Here is an 11,428-nt window from a genome sequence, read left to right as displayed (position 1 = left end):
TCAGACGCAGGTGCCACTTGTGCGGGCTCCCGATAAGTGGGGCAAGTGCCACCTCAGCCGGCCGGGGCTCTGGGGCGCTTCCCCGACCCAAGCCGGGCTCCGGCTGCCTGGCTGACCCTGCCCTGGCCCTGAGGAGAGCCAGGATGCCCCAGGGGGTAAAGCAAAGGGCTCACCCATCGCCGGAAACCCTTCATCCCCACAAGCCCAGCCTGGAGGATGCGATTTTCCCCCTCGTCTCCATCACACCGACGCCCTCCAGCAGCCAGCGAGATGTCCCTCAGCTGAGGGGGGATCCCACCGCCGCTGCTCCATCCTCCTTCCCACCACCCTGCTGTCCCTGGGGCCCGCGGGAGGCCATTCCAGCTCCCGCTTCCCTCAGCGGGAAGGAAGGGAAGAGCCACCCTTCCACCCGCGGCCTCCAGCCCCACGGGGAAGCCGGCCCCGAGCCGGGGAGGGCGGCAGGAAGCCGCCCCGCCCGCCGCGCTCCCTCCCGCCGCCGGCCCGCCCCGTGACTCGCTTCCTCCCGCGGACGGGAACTGGGAGGCGGGAGCCATCCCGGGCCGCCGCCCCCGCCTCGCCAGCCCAGCCGCCGTGCCCCGCTGCCCGCCGAGCGGCCGCCCGCGCAGGGAGGGCGGGAGGGAGGGAGGGAGGGAAGGAGGGAGGGAGGGAGGCGCCGGGCCCCGCCGCCGGGGCGGGCCAGCAGCGGGCGTCCGACCCCGCCGCGCACCCCGCTCCCTGCTCCCGGCCGCGCCGCACAGCCAGCATGCCCGCCGTCGATAAACTCCTGCTGGAAGAGGCTCTGCAGGACAGCCCGCAGGTAGCGGCCCGCTGCCGGGGGCGAGGCTGGGGCGGGGGGCGGCGGGGGTCCCGCCGCGGGGACGCAGCGGAGCCCCGGGGGTCTGGCCGGGGCGGCGGGGTGTGGGCAGCTCCGGAGGGTCGGGGAGCAGCCGTCCCTTGGTGAGGAGAGGGGTGTCGGAGGAGGGCAGGGCAGCAGGGCGGGATCCCGAGAAGTGGGTCAGGGTGATTCTGGCTGTGGGAGCCGTCCCCAAGAGCGGGGATGCCGGGAGGCAGGGGAACGGCTGCTCTGTGCCATCGGGGGGAGGTTTTGGCCTTCCTGCGGGGCAGCTGTCGGGGGAAAACAGGCTGTGTCTGCTCCTGGGGGCCTCTGGGGATCCTGCTACGCCCCAGCGCGGAGGGGCGGGGTACAGGGAGGCCAGGGCAGAAGCGCCCTTTCTCCTCACGTCCCTCAGAGAAACTCCTCTGGCTCTTTCCTCACACTGCCCCGCCTGGGAGTGCGCTTGCTGGCTCTCAGGGATGTCCTGAAAAGGTGAGGCGTGTTGGGGAGGGACGGGTGGCTATGGCATGGCTTCCTCTGAGGTCCCTGAGGGAAAGGGATACTTACACCTTGTGAATCACCTGGCCCCAGTGACCAAAGTGGGCTCTGGGAATGTCACTGCCACGTGTGCCTGCTCCTCCCCACTGGAAGGTGCTAGCTGAGATACAGGGTCTTCCTTTGAGGATAGAGAAGGTGAGGTGCATCCCACTAACGGTGATCTCCTTCTGAAGGAGTCTGAGAAACGGGGACTGGTGTTTGCTGCCCTTTCCTTCCCAACCACTGCAGACAGGGGAGAACGTTTCTCCCCTTGCTCCTGTGCTCCACCCTGTACCCAAGTGGTAGGAGCCATGGTGTGACACAGCTGCAGAAGTGACCCCAAAGGACCATGAAAACCCCACAGCGAGGAACCTGCCAGGTTGTGATGTTTTCAGGGGGGAGTAAGGTGTGAGGCCTTGAGAGCTGGGGAAGAAGGAGGGAAGTTTGGGTGGAAGGGAGAAGTAAGGCCAAGGGGGAAAGAGTGGGAATTTCCAAGAGCGGTGGGAAAGGTGCACTTCGGGGCAAAGTGTTGTGTGGGAAGAGATACAAAAGTAACTGGTGAAGCAGGGAAAGAAGGGAGAGCACAGTGAATGAGCAGGGATCCTGTTCCCTGTGTTGTAATCTTAACTCATCTGCTGATGGATCAGGGGGAGGAATTAATAAGTAAGGTATGGAGCAGATTACAGAGTCTGTCATGAGACATTTTGAAGGAAAGGTTGGATGTGCACCTGTCAGGACTTAATGAGTCTTGGGGCTCATCTTGATCACCTCTTCTTATCCTGTTATTCTGTGGTTCCATGAAATCCCATCCTAGCAAGAATGATTTCCATAATCTGTTTGATGTGACATATGTGGAATCTCCATCCTTGGAGATTTTTCAAAACTGAACCAGAAATGTGTTGAGTAGCCTGATGTCATCAGCCCTGCTTTGAGCACAGGTTTGGACAAGGTGACCTGCAGAGCTCCTTCCCAACCTGAATTGTTCTGTGTTCCACAGTTTACCAAAATGTGCTAGATTTATTGTGAGCAGTTATTAACATTTTTAGTATTAACCTTTCCAGTGCATTCTGGAGCTGAAGAACTTGACACGCAGGACATTTTACCTCTGCAGTCAACACTTCCTTCAATGATTAAAAATGTAACACTGACTGAAAACAGCTGAACAATGCAATGAATTACATTTGGAGGTCTTCATCTTTCTTCTGACCTGAAATGAGTGTTGATAACATCTCCTTTTCAATTATTGGACATACCAGGCTGTGCATAAACCTAAGTGTTTGAAGGATTTTTTGGCTTGATTTGGTCATTGCTCTTTGTTCAGCTCCTATAACTTTGAGTCAGAGGGGCATAATTTATTTTTTTTTGTAATGGCCCAGTGTTGCTAAATGTATTTTTTTCATGTGAGGAGGCAGATTTTTTTCCTAGTCTTTTATATTTTTATTACTTTTTTTCTTGGGGAGAGCTTTAGATTCACGTCACAACAGGAGCTGGGTGCTACAAAATCAAAACAAAAAAGGCAGTCTCTGTCCCACAGAGCTTACAGAAAGGCAGCTTATGTGATCATTTACGTCTGCGTAAAGTGACCTGATTATCTCTGTGCAGTCATTTACAGCAATGCAGAGAGGTAGTAAAATGAGGACATAACCTCAATTTCCATAAACTGTATGAAGTATGTGTAGAGGACCAAAGTTATTTCTTCTTTAGTTTTCTGCAACTTGATTTCTCTCTCTACAATATAGTACTTTTGTCTTGATTTGTCTCCAAGCACTGGCTGAAAAACACCGTAAGAAGTGTCTTAATTTTGAAGTGTTTGGCCACCACATAAAAGAGAAATTTATGCAAGTGGTCATGCTAAAACAGAGGGAAATACTTGCAGGAAAGCAGATATGTTTTTCCTGTGTTTCCAGGAGCTGAGAGAAGTGTGCTAGTAATGAGTCCTAAATAATAGCTTAGTATTTGGATTACTGTTTATTTCAGCAGCATTAGCTGCTATGCCAGAATTTCTCAAAACAGCAACAACAAAGATAAATGCATGCTGGTGTTTTGTTGCAATAATTTTAAAATTGTGTTATTAAATATAAACTTTTCCAAGAATAACTTCCAAACTGATTGAATAATTTATTGTTTGTATTACTTTTGAACAATGTGCTAATAACTGAATCCAATACTTTCAGAAATTATTTCCCAGAAATTATTTCAGAAATTATTTGTTATATGTCAGGCCATACATAGGCATCTGAAAAACTGAACTGGCAAAAAATTCATTAAGATTTAGGAATCTGGCTGACATTCCTGTGTTTGGAAACCTCTTCTAGGATGCAGAGACATGTTATTTGTAGCCTGCTTCAGGCAATTTCATTTTAATTCTTACGTCTTGGCTTGAGATTTGTCCTGATAAACGTTGTGTCAAGTTTTTATTTTTACCTTCCTGAGATTTATTTTTTAACCATCTTCATACCCTGTGCATTCATGTGCTACAGTAACACAAAACAAGGCAGAGGAGCACCGTATAGATAGAACATAGTTTGTTTTCCTTAGCTTAGCTTGTGCTAATGTATCATTGAAGAGAAAACATTTAAAAAACAGGTGGGTTTTTTTTAAGCACTATGTTTTCAATTACTGAAATAATAGCTTAGTGTGGAAAACTCAAAATCATGCCACTGTCCTTGTAGGCAAGTTCTGCACAAAGGTTCTCTATAAGTTTGGATTATTGGTATCTGTTTCATTGACTTGGCCTTCCCTCCATTCTTTGTTTTTTACATTCTCACTATTTGAAAACAGTGCATTGTACAGCCTATCTCCTTACATGCTAAGATCCCAAACTAGTTTCCCAAATTCATTGACTGCCAGTGTCTCTAAGGTAGAAAGTACAGTGGCAGCCTAGCACGTTAACAGACTGGGATGCTGACAGTTTTAGACTTACTCCAGGTATGGAAGTACTCTCCTGCAGTGTGTCGAACAGAACCCAAGGACTGACTCCTAAGTCATGTACTTTAACTGCTGAGCAACGCTAATTTCTGGCTTAGGTACTACATGGCAGAGAGGAGATGGTAGTTCATCCTTAGCCCAGGGTTCTTGTAGGAAGCTGATCTTGAGTTTTTCTGGACAAAATAATGTGTGGACAGAGTTTTACAGAAAAGAATAAAGGCTCTGGGGAAGTACATGTGCCTTCTGTTACAATAGTGCAGCAACTTAGAACTCTTTAAAGACTCTGGAAAAAAATCTCATATTTAAACCTGGATACTTCAGGTTCATTAGAGATTCCTGTACTAGGACAAATAAAGCACTTGCTCTGTTACAGGACTGATGTGATTATTAAAGGACTGGAGTTTATGTGTGCCCCTCACATAAGCAGATGAAACTAATTCATGTGTAAATTAGCTGTACAGCTGGAAAGATAATGCCAGTTAGCATCAAATAGATTTGACTTACTGAAGTTAAGACTAAGGATGGATCACAACTTTGTTAAAGGGATAGTGTTCCCTCTTTCATTATTGTCTTGATCTTGCAGATTCTGGAGCTCAACATTATTCTGAGATGTCTTTGTTTCCCATGTTAGGCGGTGTGTCAGCAATTTAATTCTTTCTTCTTGGTGATCCCACCAAAACGAACCCGGGGAATACAAGATAACACAAGCCATTCTCTTTTTACCCACCTTTTGTTGACAAGGATGAGCTAGCAGAATGGAGAAAGTGTGGAGTATTTCTGAGTGGTTGTGTGTATACTTCTGTGCCTGTTGTTGTAGATGAACAGTCAGTTGTTTGGTCCGATTACATCAGCTAGCTTTGGCAGTGGCCCTTTAAGAGTTGCTCAAGAGAGCTGAGAGTGAATAATACTCTGTAAATTATCTCATGGAAAGGGGTGCTTTTAATGCAGTCTGACATTAGAGAAGTAAAGTGAGCAAGCAGTGGTGTTGATCCAGAGTCTTTAGTGGTTTGAATTACTGTAGTCAGCAGGCAGATATTCAGGATTTTTTACAGTCCTGATTACGTTAGAAGGAATCCCTGTTTCTTAGAGCAAGAGGCTGGGAGTCAGGATTTGGCCATAGAATTTTATCACTTTGCTTTCTTGTGCCTCAGTTTACCTATCCATAGTAGAAGGACTAATTTCAACATGTTTTGATAACCTAAACAAAAAAAATATGCAAATTTAAAAGCTTTATTATTTCTGATTGATTTAGGTTTTTTGCTACCATTCCTTTACAGTAGCCTACTCTTAAATATTTTCACCTGGGACTAAAACAGCTTGCTTTTTTTCCTTTTATCACAGACTCGGTCTTTGCTCAGTGTGTTTGAAGAAGATGCAGGAACACTTACTGATTATACAAACCAGTTACTTCAGGCAATGCAACGAGTCTATGGTGCTCAGGTAATTTTCCGTTTGTGTTTCTTTTGTTCAAAGTACAATAGTAGATAAATTGCTATTATGGTGCTCTTCATTTACATGGAAGTTGCCATGTACCTGCATCTCTTGTGGTTTAAGAGGAGTTGTGGGTGTTTTCCTTCTGGTATCTCAGCTTTGATGTTCAGAAGACATATGCATGGAAAACATCTTAGCTTCTTTGTCTGTCTCCAGGCAAGAAGAGAAAAAATTGTGGTGTGCCCTTACCTCATGGCACATTGGAAGCCCAGCCTTGACAAAATTGCTTGCCTAAACATAGACACAATACACAGACAGGTATTCACCCTGACTTTAGACATCTAACTTAGGTGCTGTAACTCGTTTGGAAGGAACTGTCCAGGTCCATTGATTACAGAGGGAATGTCCACTGTGGGCTGTCCTGAAGCTGAGTACCTCAGGTAGTCAGTATAAAAAAATGTGGGAGCAGAAGCAGAGAAAAATAGCACTTGCTAAGCACTTACATGACCTAGATGACTAAATCCCTTTGAAAGTAAAATTTTTGAGGTAAATCAAATTTAGTGCTTTGGAAAATTATAAATCTGAGTGATTTTTAGTGCAGCTAGGATTCCCATGTGCATAAAACTAGATATTTCAAAATACTGTATCTAGGTCTTTAAAGGCATGCGCAGTATCTCATGGAAGTTTTTGCCAGTATTTATGTAGGTTAGATACCTGGATTCCTTAGAAACAACATCCTTTCTATTCTTAAACCAGTAAAGCAGGGGACCCAGATGAGGAGAATGGGGATATTTTTAATTTACTGGAAGACTTGAGTGCCTGATTCTTATGCTAGCAGGAATCGGTTCACCCATAAAACTATTTCAGGTGTATGTCCCTTTGGTGCAATTGCTCTTTTGGGTTGCTGATAGTATGACTTGGAAGAAAGTTTTCTGCCCAGGATGTAGCTACCTACACCTGGAAGATCCAGCTTTGGAGAGCTTCAAAGTCTTCATGTCCTCGATCCCGTTCAAATCCAGAGCAATCAGAGGCTTACAGCTCAGTTCAGATAGTTAGAAAACAATATAGCACATAACCAGGGGCTTGGAGAGGTGGTGCAAAATCAGCACTAAAAGTCAGGGATGGGCATTTGGATAGAGTGGCTGAACTCTGAGAGTAACAGGAGTGTGGGCATGTTGCATGGCAGAAGTCTGAGACCAAAGAGCAGGTAGAATTTAAATAGGTGAAAGAAGGAAATCAGAGGATACATATGGCTTCATTTATAAGTGTCCAGCTTATGGACTGCGTGCCCCTTTTTCTGGTTGATGATATTTTAGGATGACATTTTAGGAAGCAGTTACTCTGGCCTGTGATTGATGAAAAGATGTTTTGTCTGCTTCCTTTCCATCTCATTTTTTAGCCTTCTGCATTTCTGTTGCTCCACAGTTATGACATTTCCTCTTTCTTCTCACTGTCTCAGCATTTTTTTTTTTCATTTGTGCTTTGCACTACTACTGAACCTTCTTTTTCTTCCTAGCACTTTTTGGCTACTTTATTCCTGCACACTTCCTGCTTAGTTTGATCAAAATACTCTGTCACTTGTGAATATTGGATGTATTCTTTGAAATGCTTCATTAGGTAGTTGATGCTGTTTTGAGATGGGAGGTGCATTACAATTACTTAAAGTCAAGCTTTGTATAAGGGTGTGGAGGAGGGCATTCTACCACTGACTGAGTAAAATTTGTGTTTAGTGGCCAGTAGCAGGGATAATTAGTGCTCTTAGTGTTGCTACCTCTGCCATTTAATTCCTTTGTAATCACTGTTTGTTGCAACTTCAGGTTGGGTTTGTGTTCTTGGGATCCAATAGTGGCAAAAAACCAACAAGAAAGGACAACTAGAGTGTCTGAATCTTCTTGTGTTTGGCTTTTTTTTTATATACACTTTTAAAAGTCTTGACTTTTTTTCCATGAGACCAAAAAGAATACATTAATACTGGGGCAAAATTCAGTTATTTAAATAAAAAGCAATGGACTTAATTAATTCAGCCATATACAGTGGTTAATTTTCCAGATAATGTTATTGTTTTATAGGCTGGCATTGATTTCTGACTAATTTACCAAGCTTTGCAAATATCAGTATGTCCTTTTAAGCAGCAGTTTGTGGGTATTTCAAAGGAAGACGTGCTTTCTGACTGAACTCACCCTAAGTTTTTGAGAAGCACATGCCTTATTACAAAACTTTATGATTGCAGTTGCAGTAGACAAAGAAGTGTAATGCTGAAGTGCCACGAACACGATGGACTGTTATTACAAATCTATGTGTAATATTTCTCTGCTGCCTAGAACAACTTGAGAGAAAATCAGCTTTTGCAGATGTGTTGTTAGGAGACACGTTGTCTGGGTGTCACTAGCAAAACCCTAGGAAATGCTACCCAACTTTTTCATTTTGAGAGGGAATGAGATTTAGTGGTGAGAGCGTAAAAGCTGAGAGTAGTGTGAAGCCAGGTTCTGAATTTGCCCTTTTATTTTCCTGACTTTTTTTTGTCTTTGCAAAGTAATTGTCATTCCCTGCTCTGACTTCCTTATCTGTAAAATCGGAAGTGCAGTTACTGACCTACTTTGAAGCAATGACACAAGTTCTGTTGGCACAGCCATAAAAATGGTTGGAATCACAGCCGTGGCAGTCAGACAAAACAGCAGTCGGTTGTACAAGCCCACAGTATTGAAAAATCGGGGTTTATGCCCCCTCAAAACAGTTATGACCATTTAAAAAACATTTATCTTGTTTTCTTGCTAACTGTATTCTGAACTTTAAAATTTCCCAGATGTCTCAAGCATATTTTCAAGATTTTCTGAAATACTATACTAGAAGTTTGGTGTTTTCTTGTGATGAAAACTCAAATTCAAACCACTGTAGCTTTTGATCGAGTAACAATAGTTGATGGTTCTGAGTGCTTGCAGTGCAGAGTTTCAGGGTAGTAGCAATTAGTAGCAACTGCAGTCTGTTAATCATGCATCTGGATTTACACATGTATTTGTCCCAAAATACTGCTTTGTGTGCAAAGCAGCAGTAAGTTTGTAAATTGACATCTCAAACTGCTCTAAACTCTTGGTTCAGTGTGTTTGAAAGGAATGTGAGAAAGAAAAATATTTGCCCACAGCTTTTTAAAATGCTTAGAACAGTAGGAATCTTTTTGAACATGCTTCCCCCCATCCCCCATTTCCCTTTTTTAAGCTACAGATTTCTGCTAGGTGCTGAGGACCTAACTTTTCATACTTACGTGTATTCAAACAGAACTTCATTTTTCATGCCTTAAACTTTTCTAATGACAGTAGGGCTGTTATTGGGAAGGGTGCATTAGGATGGGCTTCAGTAAACAATGTAGACAGACCTCTGAAATTATTTGAAACTGCATTTGTCCCAAGAGAAGAAGGAGGGATCTGCAGTGTCCTGTGGCAGTGTGGAGGCATTTCAGGGTGTAGCAGTGGATACTCTGCCCAGGCATCTGGAGCAACTTGGTGTGGAAGGGCTGATACCACCAGGCTGCAGCTGGGTGATGTATTGCTAGCAGATTGTCTTTGTGTGCAAGGCCATCAGTGCGTGACAAGCCCCTGGTTGCTATGCAGGATCAGGACAGTGGTGTCACCTCTTTGAGTACCCACACCAGATGTGACATTGTGGTGACTCAGTTTCACACATGAAGTTCTTTAGCAAAAAAGAGACTGTGATGCTGCAATGCAGATGCAGTGAATGATACCATTATTAAGGAGAAGTCAGAGGAACCAAATGTATGAGCCATGCTTGAGGAGGGAGGTTTGGTTGATCTGGCAAGCCTATGAGTGTAAATATAGTGAAGCATTTTTACATTTCTTTAACAAATAAACCACATCCGTGTGAGTACATATTGTACTTCCTGCTGTAGTTCTCCCATCTGTGCTGTGATTGCCTGAAGTAATTATCATGTTAGTGGTCTTATAGAGGAAATGTTTCCTTCAGAGTGTGGTTCTTTCTCCTTGCAACCAAACCCTGATGCTACATCTGGCATTACTGCTACGTGCTTTCTGTGAACATTGTTCATCATTCTGGATATTTTATTACCTGATCCATATGTAATGCAGCAAGCAGGGACTGTTAGAAAACTTAATTTACTTCAGTTGCATGCTGAGGCTCTTGCAATGGTGTATGAGCAAAGAGTTCCCAGGTTACATTCCTGACTTCCCCCTGCCATAGTAAATTATATTCAGAGCTTTACCTTTAACTTCAGTTCTTGATCATACTATAGAAATGTCTCAGCTGGGGTCTTCACTTGAAACAAAATGCTGTTTAGAAACTCAGGACACTGTTGTGTCTCTACTGTCTATTAGAAGGGATAAACAGTAAAGCAGGTTAGAGCAAAGTAAGATGTAGTGTTTTGTTATTGGAAATAGGTTTAATCTCATTATTCCTGACAAATCTGCCTAGGTACTAAGAGCAGTGGTAGTGGAAGAGTAAAAAAAAAATAATAATAAATAAACCCATGTTGTCTTTATCAATGTATCCAGAGAGAGAAGAATAGCATGGGGATTATGAAGTGTAATTCTGTTCAGTGTCTGTGTCTCTGTGAGCAGTTCCCTTGTGATTCCAGAGTCACTCTGGCGAAGAAGCAACGACTTTTGGGGCTCACTGCCTTTTCAGGCCCAGACCCTTAAGGAAACTTTTGACGATTATGGAATAGTCTTGGGTCATATGTACCGCTTAACATGAGTGTCAGTTCTCGGTATGTGCTTTATGCAAGTGTTACTTCTCTCCCCACATTCATGGCACCTCATGTCTGCATTTTTCAACAGTGCTGCTTTTTTCATCTTCCTGTGTATTGCCTTCACTAGGCTGTTACTCAGGAGATAGGCGTCAAAGCCTCTAGGGCATGGATGGATTTTCATATTTATTGTGTAGCAATGCTAACCACAAGTGTTCAGAATTCTGAAATTAGTTCTTGCTAAACTAATAGTAAACACTGATACAGTTTTTCTTTTAACTGCTTTCATTTAGTGTCTGAGAGAACAATTGCTCTGCCTTTTCAAATGATAAAACTTTTTTTTCCCAAAAAATAATAAAGTTTAATTAGCATTTTGCAAGCTTTCGGTTCCACATAGAGAAGCTTCAGTAGAGTATTAGGTAGGATAGACACTTGGAAATAAGTTACAGTTGTCAATACTGTACAGTCTGTGAAATACCATCTATATTATTGTTCTGTATTCACTGTAAGTTTGCATCATATACTTCTGCTCTTCCAAGGGCATATTCACCATATGTTGCTAACAGGTAAGCAGAGCATTATCACATGAGAACAGATGTATTTACAATGTCATGGGAGTTGTCCATAAGAGCGCCTGTAAAGTGTTGTCACCATGCCTGGAAGCAAGTTAACGTTGCACTAAGCAGGATCTGGAGATTTGAGTACTACAAGGAAGCATAAATGTGCAGGTGCCTTGCTGATAGTAATTGCTTTGCAGAAAAATGAAGAGATTCTTTCCCTACTGAACTATCCATCCCACTGTTGCTGCTTTTGCTGTTTTACAGCTGAGCTTTGACTGTGTCTTCCTATTTCTTGAAGTTACTAGATGATTCTTTCCTGAACTGTTCACATTTGTGAGGACTGAATGCCATGCTGTGAATCAGCAGAAGGGCAAGCCATATGTTAGCCTGATCTTGTAAAGTGCTGAGCAGCCTGAGCACCCT

At 43.8% G+C, this 11,428-nt stretch overlaps 1 protein-coding gene across 2 annotated transcripts in view; it reads left to right on the top strand.

Moving 5' to 3' along the window:
- Positions 1–706: 706 nt before the first annotated feature.
- Positions 707–11,428, top strand: part of APPL2 (adaptor protein, phosphotyrosine interacting with PH domain and leucine zipper 2) — a 38,437-nt gene continuing 27,715 nt past the window's right edge. The window contains exons 1-2 of one of the 2 annotated variants that reach the window (XM_051608499.1): positions 707–817; positions 5,642–5,740. In XM_051608499.1, coding sequence (XP_051464459.1) covers positions 764–817; positions 5,642–5,740 — 153 coding nt within the window. In that variant the 5' untranslated portion in view covers positions 707–763. Of the gene's footprint in view, positions 818–1,206; positions 1,328–5,641; positions 5,741–11,428 lie in introns of those variants that run through there. The other variant, XM_051608509.1, reaches the window with a different exon arrangement.

The sequence above is a fragment of the Apus apus genome, chromosome 1, assembly GCF_020740795.1.
Source record: "Apus apus isolate bApuApu2 chromosome 1, bApuApu2.pri.cur, whole genome shotgun sequence".
Taxonomy (NCBI): domain Eukaryota; kingdom Metazoa; phylum Chordata; class Aves; order Apodiformes; family Apodidae; genus Apus; species Apus apus.
This window is presented reverse-complemented; position numbering and strand designations above follow the sequence as displayed.